This window comes from Oncorhynchus keta, chromosome 11 (genome assembly GCF_023373465.1).
Source record: "Oncorhynchus keta strain PuntledgeMale-10-30-2019 chromosome 11, Oket_V2, whole genome shotgun sequence".
NCBI classification, from domain to species: domain Eukaryota; kingdom Metazoa; phylum Chordata; class Actinopteri; order Salmoniformes; family Salmonidae; genus Oncorhynchus; species Oncorhynchus keta.
Window position 1 is genome coordinate 39180249 of NC_068431.1, and position 25727 is coordinate 39205975.

The 25727-nt window shown below is 44.8% G+C and overlaps 1 protein-coding gene across 2 annotated transcripts; it reads right to left on the minus strand.

Moving 5' to 3' along the window:
• Positions 1-384: 384 nt before the first annotated feature.
• LOC118390236 (inositol-trisphosphate 3-kinase C-like) lies at positions 385-24754 on the minus strand. 2 transcript variants are annotated; one of them, XM_035780589.2, is made up of 7 exons: positions 24010-24754; positions 17652-17751; positions 17023-17236; positions 13985-14189; positions 3607-3708; positions 3215-3316; positions 385-3107 (listed from the first exon to the last, which is right to left on the minus strand). In XM_035780589.2, exons 1-7 carry the CDS (start codon positions 24364-24366, stop codon positions 2901-2903), a joined length of 1287 nt encoding a protein of 428 aa, XP_035636482.1. In that variant the 5' UTR covers positions 24367-24754; the 3' UTR covers positions 385-2900. The 2 variants fall into 2 exon arrangements, with proteins under 2 accessions (XP_035636482.1, XP_035636483.1); XM_035780590.2 differs by having other exon boundaries at positions 3215-3286; positions 24010-24753.
• Between the last annotated feature and the right edge of the window lie 973 nt (positions 24755-25727).

A 25727-nucleotide genomic window follows, 5' to 3' on the forward strand; every position in this document is an offset into this window, starting at 1 on the left:
CAGCCAATGAGGTCCGAGCTGCTGCGCCAACATGCTTGCTGACGTCTTCAGTGTGCGGCTGGGTGAAGGAGTGGAACTGAGGGGGAAAGCTGTTGATCAAGGTCTGGCCCTGGGAGGAACGTGGAGATCTGGGACTGCTGTGACAACATGCTGAGGGAAATTAGACTGGGCTTGGCCAAGTGTTTTGCTAAAGCGTGGGGCGACATCCTGTCCGGCTTCAGCGGCAGCAACGCCCTCATCTCTTACCAAAGTTAACTAGCATTATTTTTCATTTAGAACCAGTTACAAACTAAATTATTTTTGTACAGCAACCTCTTCAGTATGCATTTGTCATAGCAGCTGACTGAAACTGGTGTGAACCTGACAAATAACACAGGACAGCAATTACCGCAAGACAAGAGTTGGTCCACATTTTAATGGCTTCCATTTAGGTAGCCTGGTCTAAGAAACCAGTTGCAGACATTGCTCAAAATATCACAGTTGTTCAACTCAGTTCCAGGACATCTCAATCTGCCAATTTGATAAACTGCTACTCACATAATATTACGAAATCCATCAACACACTTATAGTTGTACATTTGGCCTTTGCCTTCATATCTTAGTTGTACTGTATAGCAAAGGTGGGGGGGGCATAACAGTCTCATCAATAGAAAAGTATTTGTGCAGTGGCACTTTGTGCAAGTGAAGAACTCCCCTTGTCGGATTATATTTTGGATATTTAAGATTCACAAATGCTGTCATTGTTTCAGCCTGCAGGATACCCCACTAGGCTCTACGCCTGGAAGCATGTTATTTGGGTCCTACATTGCCCTCTAAAGTCACACATTCTTACAGGATAACTAGGCTGTTTCTCTCTCAAACAAGCGGATAAATGTGTGGTGCAAAACAAAGGAGTTGATTGCCGACTTCAGGAAGCAGGGATTCAACAACACTGCAGTGGAGTCAGCAGCTTCAGGTTCCTCTGCGTCCACATCAGAGAACCTCACAGTGACAGACAACACCACAGCCCTGGTCAAGAAGGTGCAACTGCGTCTCTAATTTCTCAGGTGGCTGAAGAAAATCGGCACGCTCCCCCGGGTCCTCTCCTAATTCTACCGCAGCAACATCGACAGCATCCTGACCGGCTGCATCCCGGCTTGGTACAGAAACTGCTCCATTCACGACCGCAAGGCCCTTCAGAGGGTGGTGAAGACTGCCCAGTACATCACTGGAACCGTGCTCCCCTCCATACAGGACAAGAACCCCGCTCAGCCCAGCCATGGACTATTCACTCCGTTACCGTCTGTTCCCGGACCACCATCTCAGAGACAGTTTTTACCCACAAGCCAACAGACTACTTCATTCTTGAACCGGGACTGATTGCCGGAACAACAGACTCCCTGCACCCTACCACACATGGACTCACACACACACGCACACCTATTTATATTACTGCACAATGTCTATTTATTATTGCACAATTCCCTGGCACATGTAAATTCACAATTTGTCAGAGTGCCGCCTTGAATTATATTTATGGCCCCCCAAAAAATGATTCACTTAATTTATATTGTCATGAGCTGAACCTGCAAGTAAGTATTTCGTTGCACTATGTACGGTGCATTCATAAAGTATTCAGAACCCTTTCCTTTTCACACATTTTGTTCCATTACAGCATTATTCAAAAATGTATTAAATAAAATGTTTTTCCATCATTAATCTACATGCTATACCCCATGATGACACATTTATTAAATTATAAAAAATAAATACCTTATTTACATAAGTATTCTGACCCTTTGCTAGGAGACTCGAAATAGAGCTCAGGTACATCCTCAGGTACATTAACAGAGCAAAGTACAGAGAGATCCTTGATGAAAACCTGCTCTAGAACGCTCAGGACCACAGACTGGGAGCGAAGGTTCAGGACAACGACCCGAAACACACAGCCAAGACAACGCAGGAGTGGCTTCGGGAAAAGTCTCTGAATGTCCTTGAGTGGACGAGCCAGAGCCCGGACTTGAACCCAAGCGCTTGAGGTAATCTGCAGAGAAGGATGGGAGAAACTCCCCAAATACAGGTGTGCCAAGCTTGTAGAGTCATACCCAAGAAGACTCGAGGGCTGTAATCGCTGCCAAAGGTACTTCAAAGTACTGAGTAAAGGGTCTGAATACTCATGTAAATGTGATATACGTTTTAATTTTTATACATTTGCAAATAATTCTAAAAACCTGCTTTTGCTTTGTCATTAGGGGGTATTGTGTGTAGATTTGAGGGAAAAAAATATTGAATCCATTTTAGAATAAGGCTGGAATGTAACAGAATGTGGAAAAAGGTCAAGGGGCCTGCATACTTCCCGAATGCACTGTATATCATGAGTATATGACTAATAAACAAACTTGAAGGCAGTGTTCATTAACACAGTTCTCAAGAGGTTTTACGAGTCCTCTATTAAGGGCCACTCCATTATGTATAATAGTATAGTATCAACATTAATTGTTTAGGTCCTACAGCCCTCAAACCTGGAGTAAGAAACACTTAGAGCTAATGAGTATTAAGAACAATTGTAATGGAACAAAATGGCAGAATTTGTTTGGGGGGGGGAATTATGTGGAAGATGATAAAAGGGCAGTGTTTCATTTTGCATTGCTGTAGTATAATTCTTCTGAGGAACTAGTGCTACTATTTTCCTTTGTCCACCACATACACCTCTGTTCCTCTCCCATTGCCTTCATTATAGCCACAGACGGTAGTCCAGTACCCCCTAAAGCCCAACACAGAATCCGAGTCCAATATGTGAACAGTCTCTCGTTTGTCAACCCTCTCAGTTAAAAGTTGAAATGGCCATTCGGATTTGGTTCATGTGGGAAAGGGTGTTTTGGTTGGGATGAGGTCCTGTGTCAATCATTCAAGAGTGAGGTTCAGGTGAGATGCAGCATATCGGTCAGGACATCAATGAGGTTATCCAGCCCCCACAGGTACCCATCCTCTCGGTTGCCCTCTATCCAGGGGGTGCGGTGGTCCAGGGTGAGAGGCGGCGGCAGGGAGACAGTCCTCCCAAAATCAATCATCCATACTCCTGTCTTCCCTGTACTGTCATGCACAAATAGTAGGGAGCTGCCCACCACCTGTAGAGAGAAACAGATGTCAGTGTGCACCTCGCCATTCAGAGACCAGCATCAAGACATGCAAAGCATATGCATTATACCATTGAAAGCAGTGGAAAATGGCTTACCTCGTGTGTTCTGAAGAAGATGGATGTCTCCAACACCAGTCGAAGATCCTTCATTCGTCTCAGATATCCCTTCTGAAAGAGAAGAGAGAGAGATCTATAATCCTGAGAGAGGAAGACAAAGGTAAAAGGGGGTAAGATTAAAGCTGGAATATATACTTGTTAAAACTGCCACGTTCCATTTGCGATATTACAAAAAAAGAAGTTACTCCAAACAACAAACACTCCCCCCCCCCGTTGACGTCATTGCACATCATTATATGCGCAATAGAACAGAGAAGGTACTGAAAATATTTTTGATCACAATGCTAGATGCTCTGCTCTTCTGTTTAATTAACAGTGGCTCTGTTTCACCTTAAGCAAATTTCAGCTTTAAGAGAAAGAGAAACACTCACCAGAATGAGGGTGTTGCAACCCACAAAGTCCTGCAGTGCCTGCATCACCTCTTCTCTGCTCTTGGTCCTTTTAAAGTCTGTGTTGCACAGACCATCAGCCTTCTACACAAGGATTTAACAATGGTTTAGACATGCGAGCACAAACGGGTAACTTTATATACACAAGTCTTTTGGCTACACATCCTCAGGGACATTTACATCTGAAAGGCACTTTCCCAACGGGCAAGTCCGGAGTATTTTTGGGATGCCGAAGATTATAGTCACAAGATGTGAAAATAGTTGTTCACATGCAAACAGTTTTACTGGCTTGCTAACATTGGACCAACTTTTGCAGCGCATGAGATGCTTTTATTAATTTCAACGAAACCTGGAAGTGAGCAGGTCAGCTCCATAAAATCCTAAAATACCTGCGCTGCCCGAACATATAACTAAACTCTGGTTCCATTTTCAAGACGCTGGAGAGCAATAACACAGTGACTCACGCTGGAGAGAAATAACACAGTGACTCACACTGGAGAGCAATAAGACAGTGACTCACACTGGAGAGCAATAAGACAGTGACTCACGCTGGAGAGCAATAAGAAAGTGACTCACGCTGGAGAGCAATAACACAGTGACTCACGCTGGAGAGCAATAAGACAGTGACTCACGCTGGAGAGCATTAAGACAGTGACTCACACTGGAGAGCAATAACACAGTGACTCACGCTGGAGAGCAATAAGACAGTGACTCACGCTGGAGAGCCAAAAGACAGTGACTCACGCTGGAGAGCAATAAGACAGTGACTCACGCTGGAGAGCATTAAGACAGTGACTCACGCTGGAGAGCAATAAGACAGTGACTCACGCTGGAGAGCATTAAGACAGTGACTCACGCTGGAGAGCAATAAGACAGTGACTCACGCTGGAGAGCAATAAGACAGTGACTCACGCTGGAGAGCAATAAGACAGTGACTCACGCTGGAGAGCATTAAGACAGTGACTCACGCTGGAGAGCAATAAGACAGTGGCTCAGGCTGGAGAGCATTAAGACAGTGACTCACGCTGGAGAGCAATAAGACAGTGACTCACGCTGGAGAGCCATAAGACAGTGACTCACGCTGGAGAGCCATAAGACAGTGGCTCACACTGGAGAGCAATAACACAGTGACTCACACTGGAGAGCAATAAGACAGTGTCTCAACGCTGGAGAGCAATAAGACAGTGACTCACGCTGGAGAGCATTAAGACAGTGACTCACGCTGGAGAGCAATAAGACAGTGGCTCAGGCTGGAGAGCATTAAGACAGTGACTCACGGTGGAGAGCAATAAGACAGTGTGACTCACGCTGGAGAGCAATAAGACAGTGACTCACGCTGGAGAGCCATAAGACAGTGACTCACGCTGGAGAGCCATAAGACAGTGACTCACGCTGGAGAGCATTAAGACAGTGACTCACGCTGGAGAGCAATAAGACAGTGACTCACGCTGGAGAGCAATAAGACAGTGACTCACACTGGAGAGCAATAAGACAGTGGCTCACACTGGAGAGCAATAACACAGTGACTCACACTGGAGAGCAATAAGACAGTGACTCACGCTGGAGAGCATTAAGACAGTGACTCACACTAGAGAACAATAACACAGTGACTCACACTGGAGAACAATAACACAGTGACTCACATTGAACAAAAGTTACACTTCCAGTACAGCAGGTAAAACTTCTGTGATACACTCCCCTACATATTTATTTGACAAGTGCAACTAAAAAGTTTAATTTAGCTCTATACTACAGCATTTTGGATGCTGTTTCAAATGTTTCATATGAGGCGACATTACAGATTGTCACTTTTTATTTGAGGGCATTTTCATATACGTTTTACCATTTAGGAATGAATGCATTTTGAATTTGTCATAAGTATTTGGACAAATTCACTTAAATGTATATTAAAGTAGTCAAAAGTTTAATATTTTGGCCACATATTCCTGGCACGTGATGACTATATCAAGATTGTGACTCTACAAAGTTGTTGGATGCATTTGCAGTTTGATTTGGTTGTGATTCAGATTATGTTGTGCCAGTAGAAATTAATGGTAAATAATGTATTGTGACATTTTGGAGTTAATTTTATTGAATATAAGAATATAATATGTTTCTGAAGACCAACACTAATGTGGATGCTACCATGATTACGGATAATCATGAATGAATCATGAATCATGAGTGAGAAAGACAAATAGCATTGTGGTAACGTACAGGGACTCAAGTCCTTTTGTTCTCCCGATCTGTAATATCTCACCATCAAATGCCGACCTCATTACCTCCAAAGATAATTTTCTTTGGTCATCATCACTGTCGTGTATATTCCCCCCCAAGCAGACACCACGACAGCTCTCAAGGAACTGCCCTGGACTATGTGCCAACTGGATTAGACATTCAAGCCCAAACGGGTAACTCTATATACACCGGTCTTTAGGCTACACATCCTCAGGGAATGACATTTAGGTCTGGAAACCGCATATCCTGAGGCTGCATGTAATGCAGATGGGGACTTTAACAAAGAAAATCTGAGGAAAACGCTACCGAAATTCTGTCAACATCTCCTGGGCTATACTCACACACTCATGACCATTGCTACAGCTACAAGGCCCTCCCCCGCCCTCTCTTCGGAAAATCATATCACACCTATAGGCAGAAACTTCCATCAGGAAGCACCCGTGGTAAGGACTGTTTAACATTGGTCTGACCAATTGGAATCTATGATTCAAGATTGTTTTGATCACGCGGACCGGAACATTTTCCCGGGTCGCCTCTGAGAATAGTATCGACGTATACACTGGGTTCATCAGGAAGTGCATAGAGGATGTTGTTGCCACTGTGACGATTACAACTTATCCAAACCAACAACCCTGGACAGACGGCAGCATTCCATCTAGAGGCAAAACGACACGAGAAATGTGGCAGGAACTCCAGACAATCATGTATTATAAAGGGATAGCCAGCCACCTCGGACACCGACACCGCGCTCCCGGATAAGCTAAACAAACACCTTTGCCTGCTTCGAGGAAAACATGGAGCCACCAACGTGGGCCCCCTCCACTAACGAGGATGGTGTGCTCTCGTTCTCCTTGCCCGACGTGAGTAAGTCATTTAAGCATTTTAACCCTCGCAAGACTGCCAGCCCAGACGGCCTCTCAAGCCACGTCCTCAGAGCACGTGCAGTCCAGCTGGCTGGAGTGTTTACAGACATATTCAAAATCTCCATATCCCATTCTGTAGTACCCACTTGCTTCAAGATGTCCACCATTGTTCTTGTACCAAAGAAGGTGAAGGTAACTGAACTAAATGACTATCGCCCCGTAGCACTCACTTCTATCATCACGAAGTGCTTCAAGAGGCTAGTTAAGGATTCCACCTCAACAGATCCACGGACGACACAATCGCCGCTGCACAGCACACTGCCCTATCCCACCTGGACAATATAAATACCTATGTAATCATGCTGTTCATTGACTACAGCTCAACCTTCATCACCATAGTTCCCTCCAAGCTCATCACTAAGCTCAGGGGCCTGGGTCTGAACACATCCCTGTGGAACTGGGTCCTGGGCCTAGACTCACAGAAAACACTTTTTACGCAAAAAAAATTAAGAAGCTTCTTAAGAAAAAGATAGGATGTTGTTGATGAATTGCACTTAAACTAAGATTTAATAATTTTCTTATGAACTTCTTAGCTAGCACTGGCAATCATTTTAGCATATTTGTACTGAGAGTACTGTTCTAAAACATGTTCTTGGGTTTATAATAATCAATACTGAAACATTCAGACAAAGTTTGTGGGTGAATTAAACAATTAATTTGCTTTCATGATCTTATTCTCTCACTGCCCTGAGTTTAAGGGTTTAGCTATATTGAAATAAAGAACAAATCCAATAACTTTATTTTCAAGATCCTAATTTCGTAACTTCTTGCTTAAGGATAAACATAAGAAATATTTCAAGAACATTTCCAATAACCTTTTTAAAGAATAGAAACTTTGCTTAACTTCTTTCATAAAACTATAGCTTAGGAAAAATTTGCAGTTCACCCAAGTGGTGAAGGTAGGCACCCGTGAGAGCATAATGTCGGGCTGTATCACAGCCTGGTACAGCAATTGGAGCTCCCGAGTGGCGCAGCGGTCTAAGGCACTGCATCTTGAGGCGTCACTACAGACATCCTGGTTCGATTCCAGGCTGTATCACTACCGGCCATGATTGGGAGTCCCATAGGGCGGCGCAACATTGGCCCAGCGTAGTCCGTCATTGTAAATAAGAATTTGTTCCTAACTGTCTTGCCAAGTTAAATAAAAAATACAAATGGCACCGTCCTAAACCGCAGGGCTCTCCAGAGGATGGTGCGGTCAGCCCAAAGCATCATCAAAGCACACTGCCTGCCCTCCAGGACATCTAAAACACCCAGTGTCACATGAAGGCCAAGAAGATCGTCAAAAGACCTCAGCCACCAGAGCCACGGCCTGTTCACCCCACTATCATCTAGGAAGGAGGAGACTACATGTTGGGATCTACAAAGTTGGGATCAAGAGAATGATAAACAGCTTTTATCTCCAGGCGATTAAACTGTTAAACATTGACCACAAGCCAGGCCTACGCCCAGTACAGTACCCTGAACCTTAGTCACTGTTACTAGCCTGCTACCACCCTGTACTTTACCCTGCACCTTAGAGACGGCTATACCTTATAGTCATTGAACACTGGTCACTTCAACAAATGTTTACATACCATTTTACCCACTTTATATGTATATACTGTATTCTAGTCATGGCTCACTAAAAACTACTGCACACCTTTTATATAAATATACTGTCCATATTATCTCTATAGTGCCTTCAGAAAGTATTCCTTCCCCTAGACTTAATCCATATTTTGCTGTGTTGGACAGAATTCAAAACGGATTCATATAGATTTCTTTCTCACCCATCTACGCATAACACCCCATAATGACAAAGTGAAAACATGTTTAGACATTTTTGCAAATTTAATGATCAAATGCAGAAATATATCCTTTACATTAGTATTCACACCCCTGAGTCAATACATGTTAGAATCACCTTTGGCAGGGTTTACAGCCGTGGCTCTTTCTGGGGAAGTCTCTAAGAGCTTTGCTCACCTAGATTATGCAATATTTGCACACTATTCTTTTAAAATTCTCCAAGCTCTGTCTTATTGTTTGTTGATCATTGCTCGACAGCCATTTTCATGTCTTGACAGATTTTCCAAGATGATTTAAGTCAACTGTAACTAGGCCACTCAGGAACATTCAATGTCATCTTGGTAAGCAACACGTGGCCTTGTGTTTTAGGTTATTGTCCTGCTGAAAGGTAAATTCATCTCGCAGTGGCTGGTGGAAAGCAGACTGAACCAAGTTTTCCTCTAGGATTTTTCCTGTGCTTTGCTCTATTCAGTTTATTTTTATCCTAAAAATAATTTCCTTACCACATTTTTTGCAGTTTTTACTTTAGTGTCTTACTGAAAACAAGATTTTGGTATATTTGTATTCTGTACAGGCGTCCTTCTTGTCAGTCATTTAGGTTAGTACTGTGGAGTAACTAAATTCTCCCATCACAGCTATTAAACTGTTTTAAAGTCAAATAAAATCAAGCTTTATTTACACAGCACATTTCAGACATGGAATGCAACAAGGTGCGTCACAGGAAAAAAAATACAAAACAATGAAAATACACTGAAATATTTACTCTACAACAAACATGATAAGAAAACAAGAATAATACAAACTGAACATCTAAAAGCACCCTAAGGAAAAACAAAGCAGAAAAGGTGTGTTTTAAGATCTCATTTAACTAGGTCTACAGTTTCAGCTCCCCTCAGGTTCTCTGACAGGCTATTCCAGAGGCTGGGGGCATGGTAACTAAAGGCTGCCTCTCCATGCCTCTTGGTCCTAGGCTTTGGGACAGTTAAAAGGCCAGTGCCGGAGGACGAGGGACTTACTGGGTACATATCTTAAAAGCCTGTCTGACATATCGGGGGGCCCAATCGTGGATTGATTTAAAAACCAATAGAAGAATCTTAAAATTAATTCTAAAACTCACAGGCAGTCAGTACAGAGACCTTAAAACCAGTGTGATGTGTGCTCTCCGTCTGGTCTTGGGACCAGTGCTGCAGCATTCTGTATGTTTTGGAGATGACCAATGGCTTTCTTGGGTAGACCAGACAGGAGAGCATTACAGTAGTCAAGCCTGCTTGTAATAAAAACATGGATGAGTCTCTCTGTATCAGCCTGAGAGAAATAGACACACCTTGGCAACATTCCTCCGGTGGTAAAAAGCTATTTTGGTCACGTTCCTAACGTGTAAATTCTATCACACCTAGGTTTTATTTTTATTTTTACATGGGGTTTTATCTTTATTGCCCGTGAATTAAAATGTGCGGACAGATTATCTCGCTGTGCTTTGGCTCCAACAATATATACCTCGGCCTGGTCTTGATTTAGCTGTAGGAAGTTTTGAACCATCCAAGTATTTAAATCACTAATAATACAGTCTAATCATTTATCTGTGGAGCTAAAATCCTCTGGTGACACAGAACTGTAAAGCTGTGTATCAGCGTAGCAGTGAAAATCAATGCTGTGCTGTCCGATAACGCTGTCAAGAAGTAACATATATAAACTGAACAGTACCGGACCAAAAATCAAACCTTTTGGAAAGCCACATGATATGTATTTTCTGAGTTATGTTGGTGACAAAGAAAACTCTTGACCAGTTAAATAGGTCCTAAACCAATTTAGAACTGGACCGGTGAGGCCAACCCACCTCTCCAGTCTGTCCAGAAGGACATTGTGGTCAACAGTATCAAATGCAGAACTTAAATTCAAGAGTACAAGGACAGAGCTGTTTGGCATCTGTGTTGGCTCTAAGATCATTTACCACATTAAGGCTGGAGAATCTAGATTTTCTTCAGAAGGGGTTTCACAATAGCTGTTGTGAATAGTGCTTGTGAACAGGGAGTGATTAATAATAGCTTGCATTTCTTCAGATATGCAATTAAACACTTTTGAAGGTGGTGGGGATAAGATTGAGAAGGCAGGTAAAAGGTTTAAATTGTGATATGTTTTTCCTGAGCATGTCTGTGTCAACCAGGGAAAATAAATCCATAGTGCCTTTGCGTGGTAGGCTAGGGCACAGGTCAAACTCCTCATCAGGTCTTGTTTGACCGATACCCAGCCTAATGTTTCTTATCTCTGAAATATGCCGCAAACTCATCACATTCAGATGTGGAGGAAAGTTCACATAGGTTTGCAGGGGTAGGATTTATCAGACCAATGGTCGAGAAAAGCACTTTCATATTATTCTAATTATTTAGTGATCAAGTGAGGAAAATGAGCCCGTCTGGCATTTCTCATTTTCCTGTTATATATGCCAAGTTGCTGTCTCAGAATATCATAACGGACCTGTAACTTTTGCCTTTCTCCACTTCATCTCTGCCTTTCTCCACTTCATCTCTGCCTTTCTCCACTTCATCTCTGCCTTTCTGCAATTGCTCTTCAATGTATTAGTTTCCTCACTCATCCAAGGGCCTCTCCGTTGGGATATGGCATCAATGGTTGCCCTTAATTTGCTACTAAAGTTCAACTAAATCATCACAAGAGGAAGACAGAATAGGTGATGGAGTATTGCTCATACACTCAAAATCTGTCACCATTGGCCTCCTGGTGAAATCCCTGAGCGGTTTCCTTTCTGTCCGGGAACCGTGTTAGGAAGGACGCCTGTATATTTGTAGTGACTGGGTATATTGATGCACCATCCAAAGTGTAATTAATAACTTCACAATACTCAAAAGGATATTCAAATGTCTGCTTTTTTATTTTACCCATCTACCAATAGGTTCCCTTCTTTGGGAGGCATTGGAAAATCTTACTGGTCTTTGTGGTTGAAATTCACTGCTCGACTGAGGGAACTTACAGATATGTTTGGGGTACAGAGATGAGGTATTTTTTTTAAATCATGTTAAACAGTAATATTGCACAGAGTGAGTCCACGCAACTTATGAGATTTGTTAAGCACATTTGTTCTCCATAACATATTTAGACTTGTCATAACAAAGGGGTTGAATACTTGATATTCCAGCTTTTAATTTTTCTTTCTTTCTAAAGACACAAGTCCACTTTGACAACATGGGGTATTGTGTGTAGGCCAGTGACAACAAAATGTGGAAAGTATTCAGACCCCTTCTGTTTTCCACATTTTGATATGTTACAGCCTTATTCTAAATTTGATTACATAATTGTTTCCCCCTTCAACCATACAATACCCCACAATCTAGCAGTGAAATTCTAACAGATTCAACCACAAGGTTTTCCAATCCAATCCTTCTCAAAGGACACCCAAGGGTAAAAATAAAAAAGCAGATAAATATCCCTTTGAGCATGGTGAAGTTATTAATTACACTTTGTATAGTGTATAAATACACCTAGTCACTACAAAGATACAGGCCTCCTTCCTAAGTCAGTTGCCCGAGAGGAAGGAAACCACTCAGGGATTTCACCACAAATCCAATGGTGAATTTAAAACAGTTAAGAGTTTAAAGGCTGCGATAGGAGAAAACAGAGGATAGATCAACAGAATACTCCACAATACTAACCTAAACGACAGAGTTAAAAGGAAGCTTGTACAGAATAATAAAATATTCCAAAACATGCATCCTGTTTGCAATAAAGGCACTGAAATAAACATTATGTCCTGAATACAAACCATTATGTTTGAGGAATATCCAACACCACTGAGTACCACTTCATATTTTCATACATGGTTGGTGGCTGCATCGTGTTATGGGTATGATCGTCATCGGCAAGGACTAGGGTGTTTTTTTTAGGATAAAAATAAATGGATTAGAGCTAAGCACAGGAAAAGTCCTAGAGGAAAGCCTGGTTCAGTCTGAATATATATTTTCACCTTTCAGCAGGACAATAACCTAAAACACAAGGCCAAATATACACTGAAGTTGCTTACCAAGACAACATTGAATGTTTGCGTGGCCTAGATACAGTTTACTTAAATCTGCTTGAAAATCTATGGCAAAACTTGAAAATGGCTGTCTAGCAATGATCAACAAGCAACTTCACAGAGCTGGAATAATTTTTTTAAAGGATAAATGGGCTAATATTGTACAGTCCAGGTGTGCAAAGCACTTAGAGATTTGCCCAGAAAGACTCACAGCTGTAACCGCTGCCAAAGGTGATTCTTACATGCATTGACTCAGGCAGTGTGAATACTTATGTAAATTAAATATTTCTATATTTGGTTTATCAAATTTGAAATAACATATTTTCACTTTTGTCATTCTTGAGTATTGTGTGTAGATGGGTGCTATTTTATTTTAATAAATTTTGAATTCAGGCTGTAACAACAAGATGTGCTATAAGTCAAGGGGTATTTATACTTTGACGGCACTGTAGAGATAGTATATGAATAGTAAAGGTGTGTACAGGAGGAGTTATATAGGATGAGCCATGACTAGAATACAGTATATACATATGAAGTGGGTAAAAATGTAAACATTATTAAAATTGACCAGTGTTCAATGACTATATAAATAGGGCAAAGCAGTCTAAGGAGCAGGGTTGAGTACCGGGAGGTAGCTGGCTAGTGACAGCGAATAAGGTTCCGTACAGTGTACTGTGTACTGCTCAACTTGTTGCAGTTGAGTAGTCAGCAGAGGCTACTGCTCAAATGTTGCTGTAATAGGCCTACATGTTTCTCCTTCGCAATGGTGTTTTGTTGTAGGTTTGTTCTTTTGGTTGTTCATTGTTAAGCTTTAGAAACCTAGGACTGTGGCATGTCTGTGCACTTTCACTCCACGGCGAGTGAAAGCCACATTGAATTCAGGCTGTAATTACATAAAGTAGATGACAATTTATGACTCCTTAATACTTGCGTGTGCCCTAGTGTCATTTAGTAGTAATTTATACTAGCGTGTGTCCTTTAGTAGTAATTTATACTAGCGTGTGTCCTTTAGTAGTAATTTATACTAGCGTGCAAATCCTTTATTCACACGGAAATTAAACTTAGCAATGACTTTTAGCTGGTAGAAGATTCGGTCAGTCTCAATAGTAATGATATGAATGGCACACTGGCTGGCTCATGTGTGTGGGTCTGGGAGGAGGGGCATGTGTGGCAACGCGCTGCCATTTGGCACACAGACAGTTGGCAGTGCTTGCTGCCTGATAGAAATGTGTCCTTGTGTTTGACACATGTGACTTAAACAATGGGGATTTTTACACCTGGGCAACCTCAGAGCAGGCTCAACTTGCTCAGTTCACTTTCCCCAGACTGCCTGTGTTTGTGTGTCTGTGTCTGTGTTTGTGTGTCTGTGTTTGTGTGTCTGTGCCTTGAGTCCCTCGATGCGGAAGCCCAGAGTGGTGGTGGAGCTTAGGGTCTCTCTCCACTGCATGTATCTGGTCTTGAGTACTGCCTGTAGTGCTCGCTCCTCTGTAGTGGGGGCCTCTGGGTCCACGTCCACCATCTTCTCATACATGTCCTGACGAGGCTGGGGCCGCTCCCGAGCCTTCGCCAGCTCCTCTTCCAAGTATGTCCTAACAGAGCAGACAGCTTAATATCACATAAATACTCAACACAAGCAGGGATGTACTAAAGGGTCAACGCATATAATCACCATTTCCGCACTTTTTAAAAAAATTGTGAAAGTGTTCACTAACCGTATTATTCTGTTAATTATAGTTTACCTACTTATTGCATTCCCAGCATTGATCAAATCTCAGAACGCTAATATTCTAGACACACCTGCCTCTGCGAACGAGTGAAATCATCATTCAGGTATGCTCGTTATGGTCGCCTGCTCCCCCGGCATGTGCCTTGTCAGCAGCACATTTCATTTACCACTCTGCCCAACGGCAAACAATGCCCAAGGTACAAGCCGAGATGTGAAACAAACTACCTCTGGCCAGACCAATGCTGGCAAGTGGCAGAGAGAGACGCTGCTGACAATGGTCTTGCGAAATGCCAGACATAAGGATTTTTTAAAAATACATTTGATTTTTTCCTCCCCAATTGGTAGTTACAGTCTTGTCCGTACAGAAGTTGCAGCGATGGGACTCGGGAGAGGCGAAGGTCGAGAGCCATGCGTCCCCAGAAACACGACGCTGCCACGTCGCACTGCTTCTTGACACACTGCTCGCTAAACCTGGAAGCGTGCATGCGCCCGACCCGCCACAGGAGTCGCCAGAAAGCGATGTGACAAGGACATCCCAAAACGGACAAACCCTCCCCTAACCCGGACAACGCTGGGCCAATTGTGTGCCATCTCCTGGTTGCGAATCCGGGTCTGTAGTGACGCCTCAAGCACGTTAAGCCTCCTGAGTAACACAGGGATCTACGGTGATTCTTTTAACGTCCCTTGACTCCTGCCGTGTCAACAGACATCCCCCAAACAAACAAAAAACCTGACTTCAGGGAATGGGTGTACAATTGGTAAATAGTTGCTGATATTTCAGTCAGACGGCTAGCTAACGGTGCCCTGGCTACTGTTAGCCAGATAGCTCACTGTACAACTAGCTGGCTAGAAGGATGAAGTTACAAGTTAACGTTAAACGGAGCCTGACCTCAGCAGGAGCAGTTGACAGAAATTAAGCTAGCTATAATCTTTTAAAAAAAGGCTACTATAAATTCTCACAAAATAACTTTTCTTTACAGAGTAGTGAGAAAGCCAATGGCAGGCTGCGCTGCAATGCAGGAGGCAAAGGAGATACACAGAGAGAGGAAGCAAGCAGAGAGGTTATTGCAGTGGTTCCCAAACTTGGGGTCAGGGACCCATGTGGGTCCCCTGAGAGACTTTAATGTTAATAACACATTAATAACTTGTTTCTCTTTAAATGGGTTTAGTGGTCTACATGTTATAGTCAACTAAGGGCCTATATACTGGTGCACTTTACAATACAGGAAACTGAGTTGCAGTGCAGCTCACATGAGACACTAAGAAAATGAATTAAAAGAAAACATCTCCAAGTCCGATGTTTCTGGACTTTTCTAGTGTCCAGTTGAAATGAACTAATTTGAGTGTGACCTGATGTGCATTGTGTAATTTTTAACTACCAAAAATTACATTAGGCCTTCCCTATAGACCTGCATGAAAATGCAATCAAACAATAGTTCTAAAAATATCATATGTTTTGGTTTATACAGTGCATTCGGAAAGTATTTAGACACCTTGAATTTTTCCACATTTTAGCCTTATTATAAAATTGATTAAATTGCCCCCCCTTCAGTCAATCTACACACAATACCCAATAACAACAAAGCAAAAACTGGTTGAGACAAATTAAACATATATATCACATTTACGTAAGTATTCAGACCCTTTACTCAGTACTTTGTTGAAGCATCTTTGACAGCGATTACAGCCTCGAGTCTCCTTGGGTATGACGCTACAATCTTGGCACACCTGTATTTGGGGAGTTTCTCCCATTCTTCTCTGCAGATCCTCTCAAGCTCTGTCAGGTTGGATGGGGAGCGTCGCTGTAAAGCTATTTTCATGTCTCTCCAGAGATGTTCGATTGGGTTCTATTCCAGGCTCTGGCTGGGCCACTTAAGTATATTCAGAGACTTGTCCAGAAGCCACTTCTGCATTGTCTTGGCTGTGTGCTTAGGGTCGTTGTCCTGTTGGAAGGTGAACCTTCACCCCAGTCTGAGGTCATGAGCCCTCTGGAACAGGTTTTCATTAAGGATCTCTCTGTACATTCATTTTTCCCATTCAGGCCAAAGAGCTCAATTTTTATTTAATCAAAACAGATAATCTGGTTTCTCAGTCCTTCAGGCAAACTCCAAGTGGGCAATCCTGTGCCTTTTACTGAAGAGTGGCTTGTCTGGCCACTCTACCAAAAGGCCTGATTGGGGGAGTGTTGCAGAGATGGTTGTCCTTCTGGAAGGTTCTCCATCTCCACAGAGGAGCTCTGTCAGAGTGACCATCGGGTACTTGGTCACCTGGCTGATCAAGGACCTTCTCTGTTCCAAACTTCCTTAAATTTAAGAATGGAGGCCACTGTGTTCCTGGGGACCTTAAATGCTGCAGACATTTTTTTGTACTTTTCTCCAGATTTGTGCAGACACAATCCTGTCTCGGAGCTCTACGGACAATTCCTTCAACCTCATGGCTCAGTTTTTGCTCTGACATGCACTATCAGCTGTGGGACCTGTGTGTGTGTCTTTCCTAATCATGTCCAATCAACTGAATTTACCACAGGTGGACTCCAATCAAGTTGAAGAAACATCTCAAGGATGATCAATGGAAACAGGATGCACCGGAGCTCAATTTCGAGTCTCATAGCAACGGGTCTGAAAACTTACATAAATAAGTTGTTTTTTTTGGCAAATATTTCCAGCCCCCAGTGTCTCTAAATCACAGTCACTCACCGGGTGCCCATCTTGCAATCCATGATGGCAGGGGAGTTGAAGTGTGTGAGCAGGTCGTCCATCATGTTGTAGTCCTGCTCGGCACGCTGCACCACTCCATGGTAGCCTGGCACAAAGGGTCTCAGAGAGTCCTCCATTAGCCTCTGCAGGCACTTTTGCTCTCCCTCAGTGTAGCGCTTCAGCAGCATCCCATAGTCCCCTGCATGGAAACTCCCTGGACCACCAGCCACGAGAGGGGGCAAGGGGGGGAGGCATGTTATACTCTCAAAACACATTGGTACTACACAGCCATCTCTTATTAGCAGTAAGCCAGCAAGAAAGACTAACTTAACTATACAGAAAGGCAGAAGTCAGCTCCCGAGTGGCGCAGCAATCTAAGGCACTGCATCTCAGTGCTAGAGGCGTCTCTAAAGAGCCTAGTTCGATCCCGGACTGTATCACAACCTGCCATGATCTAGAGTCCCATAGAGCGGCGCACAACTGGCCCAGCGTCATCCGGGTTAGGGGAGGGTTTGGCCGGGGTAGGCCGTCATTGTAAAATAGGAATTTGTTCTTAACTGACTTGCCTAGTTAAATAATGGTTAAAAAGGTTTATCAATTAAAGAAAAGGTCAGACAGAAAGAACCAACCTGCATGTCCGACTACTTGCACCCAGGGCTGTGGCTTCTTGGGGGGCACTGAGAGGGGAGACGAGGTCCCTGTGCTTCTCGGTTTCTTCCATGTGACACTCTGCATGGGGAGAGCAATCAATCGTGCAATTACACCTCATTCCTTAGTGTACAGTACAACACCTCCAGCTTACATTCACTCCTGTCTGTCCTGCTCCCCTGTGACTTTACTGACAGACACTGTCATGAGAGCGACAACCTCAAACTCCATCACACAACTTTGACCTATGGCCGAGTGTCTCTAGGGAAACAACCATTGGCCATCAGACTGAGCCAAGACATGTAAGAGGGGTTGGGCTGGGATCTTGTGTAACATCTGCACACATTCAATCATTTACAGGCTGCTAGACTTGTTTTGTTGAAAGCTGTGATGAACTTGAGAAAATTCTGGACCACAACACACGTTAAAGTAGCCTAGTGAGTATGTGCAGAGTCATTCACAGACAGACAAACAGGACAGACCGGCCAACGCTGTTTCTGTCTGAATGTTCTGAGAGCGTCACTTTTTCCTCCATGGCCGTTGCTAAGTGATAATTGACGCTTCCACGTTGTGCTATTTATTTCTCATGGTTTTCATGAGAATCCAAGTCTGTTGACACCACAACAGACTTGGATTAACATTATCCTAAACGCTAATCAATAAAACCCATCTTAAATTTGCTGTTATTTTTTGCTTCTTTACAGCAGGTCACTTCATAGGGAATTGTCAGCAGCACTGGCATTGTTTACATCAACGTTTTCATTTTTTTTATTACATTTTTTTTTTATAAAAAAAGGTGCTAACATGTCTCTATTTTATTGAGTTTCTATTCTTCTGCTCTAAGTCTCTGTAGTTTGACAATACTCTAAACGTGTCCCCTGGAAATATGTACAGATGGGGATCTGTGGAAATACTTGCCCAACCTGTTCTCTATGTATGCAGTGGCCTGCAGCTACACCTGAAACTAAACATTACACAACCCCCTGGCAAGGAGAGGCCACACCTCAAGTTGAGTTGAACAAACCTTATTGTACTTCAAACCTTAGTTGCCTAGACTACATGTTTACCATTATAAATACAATGAGATTTCAAAGAATGCCTGTCCCATCTTTGTCCAGTCTCTAATATTATCCATATAGTCTAATACTCTAATGCCCTAAAAGGCCTACTAGCATGACAAAACCAAAGATGTGTTATAACAAGACAGACCACAGCCTGTCATTACCAATAGGAACACATTAGTCAGTGGGCAGAAGAACAAGCAAGTTGGAAGGCAGAGCCGAGCACGAGCTAGCAAGAGCCTATTGGTGCCTACTCTGAAGTGAACAGGAACTCAATTCGCCCTTGCGCTTCTTCTAAACAAAGCCATTTTACATTTTTGGGGCAATGGGTAAAATCTACAAACTTACTCTGTTTGTAGATCATAGCTTGGGGAACAGAAAACTGAGATCAAATGTTTCATCAATGAGATAAAAAGAATCATGTCAGCCAAAATCCATCTCTCTGTCACGCCTTGGTCATTGTATCTTGTGTTTTTGTTATATGTTTGGGTAGGCCAGGGTGTGACATGGGTTTATATGTTGTATTTCGTATTGGGGTTTGTATTAATTGGGAGTGTGTATTATTAGGGGTGTGTCTAGTTAGGCTTGGCTGCCTGAGGCGATTCCTAATTGGAGTCAGCTGATTCTCGTTGTCTCGGATTGGGAACCGTATTTAGGCAGCCTGAGTGCGCGTTGTATTTCGTGGGTGATTGTACCTGTCTCTGTGTTAGTCACCAGATAGGCTGTACTTAGTTTCACTCGTTTGTTGTTTTTGTATTTTCAGTTATTTCATGTACCGCATTATCTTCATTAAAAGTCATGAGTAACCTACACGCTGCATTTCGGTCTGACTCTCTTCAAACAACAGATGAACTTCGTTACAGAATCACCCACCTCCATTCACAGACCGAGGGCAGAAGCAGGGATTATAGGACGTGGGAAGAAATCGACAGGTGGGCGGCTGACCCAGAGCGACTGCAGGAGCCCGCCTGGGATTCCCTACAGCAATGCGAAGAGGGCTATACACATATGGAATCGAAAAGGAGAGCACGGCTTTACAGAGCGAGAACCGTAGGTAACGGGAAAGCGCAGAGAGAGAGTGGCAGAGTCAGGAGTCAGACCTGAGCCTACTCTCCCTGTTAATTGTGAGGAGCAGCAATATGAGGACTTCTGGTCTTGGGAGATGATATTAGATGGTAAAGGACCCTGGGCGCAGCCGGGAGAATATCGCCTTCCCAAGGAAACCGGAAAGTCACCCCAAAAATTTATTGGGGGGCTTAGGGAGAGTATGGCTGAGTCAGGAGATAAACCTGAGCCAACTCTCCTTGTTCATCGTGAGGAGCCAAGGAGGAGACCTGAACCAGAGCCAGTGTTAGAGGTGAACGAAGCAGAGACTGTGAAGGAGTTAATGGGGAAAGTGGAGTGGAGAGTAATGAGGGAGTTGCTAGCTTGGTGCTATAGATATAATATTCGTCCGACGGATCGTGTCAGGGATTTAATAGCACCTGAGTTAGCGCTCTATACTCAACCTGAGGTGCGTGTTAGTCAGCTGGTGAAGTTGGAGCCAGCCTCACGCACCAGGCCTCCTGTGCACATCCCTAGCCTTGCACGTCCTGTGCCTACACTGCTCTCAAGATCTCCAGTACGTCTTCACGGTCTAGCCCATCCTGTGCCACCTCCACACACCAGTCCTCCGGTAGCAGCTCCCCGCACCAGGCTTCCTGGGCGTGTCCTCGCGCCAGTACCACCAGTTCCAGCACCACGCACCAGGCCTCCAGTGCGCCTCGCCTGCCCAGCGCCGCCAGAGCTCCCAGTCTGCCCAGCGCCGCCAGAGCTCCCAGTCTGCCCAGCACTGCCAGAACTCCCAGTCTGCCCAGCACCGCCAGAGCTCCCAGTCTGCCCAGCACCCCCAGTCAGCCCAGCGCCGCCAGTCTGCCCAGCGCCGCTAGTGCTCCCAGTCTGCCCAGCGCCGCCAGTGCCGCCAGTCAGCCCAGCGCCGCCAGACAACCAGTCTCTTCCAGATCTGCCAGACAACCAGTCTCTTCCAGATCTGCCAGACAACCAGTCTCTTCCAGATCTGCCAGACAACCAGTCTCTTCCAGATCTGCCAGACAACCAGTCTCTTCCAGATCTGCCAGACAACCAGTCTCTTCCAGATCTGCCAGACAACCAGTCTCTTCCAGATCTGCCAGACAACCAGTCTCTTCCAGATCTGCCAGACAACCAGTCTCTTCCAGATCTGCCAGACAACCAGTCTCTTCCAGATCTGCCCGTCAACCTGAATCTTCCAGATCTGCCCGTCAACCTGAATCTTCCAGTTCCGCCAGCCAGCCAGGATTTACCAGAGCCTACTACCTCCCTGAGCTTCCTCTCAGTACTGAGCTTCCTCTCTATACTGGGCTCCCTCTCAGTACCGGGCTTCTTCGGTCCCGGGCTGCCCCTCTGTCCCGGGCTGCCCCTCTGTCCCCGAGCTGCCCCTCTGTCCCCGAGCTGCCCCTCTGTCCCCGAGCTGCCCCTCTGTCCCCGAGCTGCCCCTCTGTCCCCGAGCTGCCCCTCTGTCCCCGAGCTGCCCCTCTGTCCCCGAGCTGCCCCTCTGTCCCCGAGCTGCCCCTCGGTCCCGAGCTGCCCCTCAGTTATGTGGGGATCAGGGTGAGGACTATTAGGCCATGGTCGGCGGAGAAGGTGGATTATCCTAGGACGCGAAGGGGAGGAACTAGGACATTTATGGAGTGGGGTCCACGTCCCGAGCCAGAACCGCCACCATGGACAGACGCCCACCCGGACCCTCCCTATGCTCTTGAGGTGCGTCCCGGAGTCCGCACCTTAGGGGGGGGGGGTTCTGTCACGCCTTGGTCATTGTATCTTGTGTTTTTGTTATATGTTTGGGTAGGCCAGGGTGTGACATGGGTTTATATGTTGTATTTCGTATTGGGGTTTGTATTAATTGGGAGTGTGTATTATTAGGGGTGTGTCTAGTTAGGCTTGGCTGCCTGAGGCGATTCCTAATTGGAGTCAGCTGATTCTCGTTGTCTCGGATTGGGAACCGTATTTAGGCAGCCTGAGTGCGCGTTGTATTTCGTGGGTGATTGTACCTGTCTCTGTGTTAGTCACCAGATAGGCTGTACTTAGTTTCACTCGTTTGTTGTTTTTGTATTTTCAGTTATTTCATGTACCGCATTATCTTCATTAAAAGTCATGAGTAACCTACACGCTGCATTTCGGTCTGACTCTCTTCAAACAACAGACGAACTTCGTTACAGAATCACCCACCTCCATTCACAGACCGAGCAGCGTGTGAACTGGCAGGATCTAAAGGAGGACGTTATGGACGGCAGAAGCAGGGATTATACGACGTGGGAAGAAATCGACAGGTGGGCGGCTGACCCAGAGCGAGTGCAGGAGCCCGCCTGGGATTCCCTACAGCAATGCGAAGAGGGCTATACACGTATGGAATCGAAAAGGAGAGCACGGCTTTACAGAGCGAAAACCGTAGGTAACGGGGGAAAGCGCAGAGAGAGAGAGTGGCAGAGTCAGGAGTCAGACCTGAGCCTACTCTCCCTGTTAATTGTGAGGAGCAGCAATATGAGGACTTCTGGTCTTGGGAGATGATATTAGATGGTAAAGGACCCTGGGCGCAGCCGGGAGAATATCGCCTTCCCAAGGAAACCGGAAAGTCACCCCAAAAAATTTATTGGGGGGGGGCTTAGGGAGAGTATGGCTGAGTCAGGAGATAAACCTGAGCCAACTCTCCTTGTTCATCGTGAGGAGCCAAGGAGGAGACCTGAACCAGAGCCAGTGTTAGAGGTGAACGAAGCAGAGACTGTGAAGGAGTTAATGGGGAAAGTGGAGTGGAGAGTAATGAGGGAGTTGCTAGCTTGGTGCTATAGATATAATATTCGTCCGACGGATCGTGTCAGGGATTTAATAGCACCTGAGTTAGCGCTCTATACTCAACCTGAGGTGCGTGTTAGTCAGCTGGTGAAGTTGGAGCCAGCCTCACGCACCAGGCCTCCTGTGCACATCCCTAGCCTTGCACGTCCTGTGCCTACACTGCTCTCAAGATCTCCAGTACGTCTTCACGGTCTAGCCCATCCTGTGCCACCTCCACACACCAGTCCTCCGGTAGCAGCTCCCCGCACCAGGCTTCCTGGGCGTGTCCTCGCGCCAGTACCACCAGTTCCAGCACCACGCACCAGGCGTGAGTAAAAGTCATGAGTAACCTACACGCTGCATTTCGGTCTGACTCTCTTCAAACAACAGACGAACTTCGTTACACTCACGCCATCTTCCCCCACTGCCGCCACTGGGCTTCCTCTCATCACTATATTTAGTAGTGAGTGGAAACGCCAATCGGATGCTTCACACTTATACATCCAGTGAAATATCTGACTCATTGTTATTTTTTTAAAACACTTTTTATCACGAAATTTGTGATACCAAATTGGTAGTTACAGTCTTGTCCCATCGCTGCAACTCCTGTACAAAGGTCCAAGAGCCATGCGTCCCCTAAAACGCTGCACTGCTTCTTGACACTGCTCGCTTAACCCGGAAGCCAGCCGCACCAATGTGTCGGAGGAAACACTACAACTGGCGACCAAAGTCAGCATGCATGTGCCCGGCCCACCACAAGGAGTCGCTAGATGGGACAAGGACATCTCGGCCGGCCAAACCCTACCCTAACCTAGACGATGCTGGGTCAATTGTGCGCCACCTCATGGGTCTCTGGTCGCGGCAGGCTGCGACACAGCCTGGGGTCGAACCCGGGTCTGTAGTGACACCTCTAGCAATGCCTTAGAACGCTGCTCCACTCGGGAGGCCCGTGGCTCCTTGTTCTGTGATAAACCTATCCTATCCCCAGCTCAGCCTATACAGTCTCAGGCGTTGAGCCTCTGTCTGTGTATAGAGGGATGAGGAGAGGGGTAGGGAGAGTGGGCACCTAGGATACAAGTGTTTACAGTTTCTGTGTCAATGTTTACAGATCCACCCAGCACTAGTGCTTCCACAGCAGTTTAAAAAATGTTTTTAAAGCATAAGATTTACAGGCATCATGACAGATGGAAATTTACTGGGACTGCAGAAGTCACACTTTGCCCTCATTTCCATCAGTTCAGACTAAACTAAGCAGAACTGTTGAACCAAAACCAGTTCTAATCATACAATCAAAGATGTTTTGGTATGATATATTCTAATGACACATGCATCTTCCTGAGCAGAACGTTACATAGACTCATGCCGATTGGTCCAATCATATGGCAGCTGATAGAGCATTATAATCATTATCATGACCACCAACACTCACCCGAGGGACCTCATCAGGACAGCCGCGGTCGTCCTCATTTTCTTCAAAAGACGAGGCTGGTGACAACACAGACGATGAGGCGTTTGACAGTTTTCTGAGGAGAAGAGACGCGGGGGAGCCCCCGAACCCACTGTCCGAGCAAAACGACTCCTCGTCGGGATGAGATCCAACGGAGAGCCCGCTAATCCTCATGGCCTCCAATTCAATTCGGCTCGAGTCACACGTGACCACCAGTTGTGGAACATTTTCGTGTACGGTTTCGCAATGTGAGGGGAAATCAGCATATTTTGTGGAGTCTGTTTTCCCGTTCGCCGACCACACTGGCTCCTCCGAAGCGTTTGAGCAACTGTGGTTCATATCCCCCTTGCTCCTCGGGCTCGAGCTGTGGTCACTGGAGTTTTACTCATCCTCATCAGATTTGTTGTGGTGAATGAGTGCAGCCTCACCTGATTTAGCTGCTGCCGATGTTAGTTAGCTAGTCCAAACGAAAATAGGGAGCCACGCCCACTGTACATTTTAATCTCGGATTGAAGCAATAATTGAACGGACAATACACTGGTTGATCTCCGCTTGATGCACCTTTTTAACCGTTCAAACCAGTTTAACCACCAACGTAACCAATAGCTAGTTACATTATCTTTTACACGTGCGATAATGCAGATATGCCAGTCTCCGAGAAGTTATCATTTCTAACGCCATTCACCAAACCACGACCAAATATTTTCAACCAGGTGCTTGAAATAATACTTCGTCACCACATGGGGGGGCTAGAATTGCATTAGCTATTGTTAGCCCCACCCATAAACGACAATGATTTGTTGTCCGTTAATCAATATGTATATGTCAATCGTCGAGGAGTAGCCGTAGCAAAGACAGTACAGTATGTAAATGCTCTACTAACAAAAAAGCTGTTAAAATTGTAAGTATATGCATGTCCCTTAAGGTCCTTGTGTAATTGTAATGTGATATTGTACCCCCTAGCTCGATTGTCCATTGTTTGTAATCTATGTATGCTTGTGTTCCCTCATGTGCTTTATGTATTGATTTGTTGTTAATAAAATAAAAATTTAAAAAAGACAGTACAGTATGAAGATGGGCAGAAACTGCTTTTCCAATAGAAATCCCTGATCACGCCATGGCAACGTTGGCTAGCTAAAACTCATGGGCAGAAAGGTCATGGGGTATAACGATCGTCTTGCGCCGAACTGCGCGTGTGCACGCCGTCAAATCAAAGGCCTTCAATAGTTGTTTTTGACGAAAAGGAACGTGTCAATTTGTCACGTTCATGAGGTTGGAGTAGTAATATGTTCAACTACCAAGACATTTGCTCGAATCTAGGTTGTGCCTTAAGATTTCGAGAAAATTAACAACTAAGGAAGAATGTGTCACTTCTCTCATTAATTTGTTAAATTAAAAACGATTTCGGGGTTTTCGTCAAAAAAGATATCGAAAGTGCCTCTGGTTTACGCATGCGCAGTTCGGCGCGAGATGAAGACCGCAATACATGTTTTGCGCATGCGCTAAACGAACCCACCTCGCCATGACAAGTGTGATCGGGGATTTCTATTGAAGAAGCAATTTTAGCAGACATAAAGGGAAACCCAGAGACAGGGGCTATAAACTGAAACATCAGTTTAGAACGTTTTCTTACCACCAAATATGGTAGTGAGAGGAAGTCCAGTCGCGGGTAGTTGAGTACGAAACTGGGCCGAGATTCT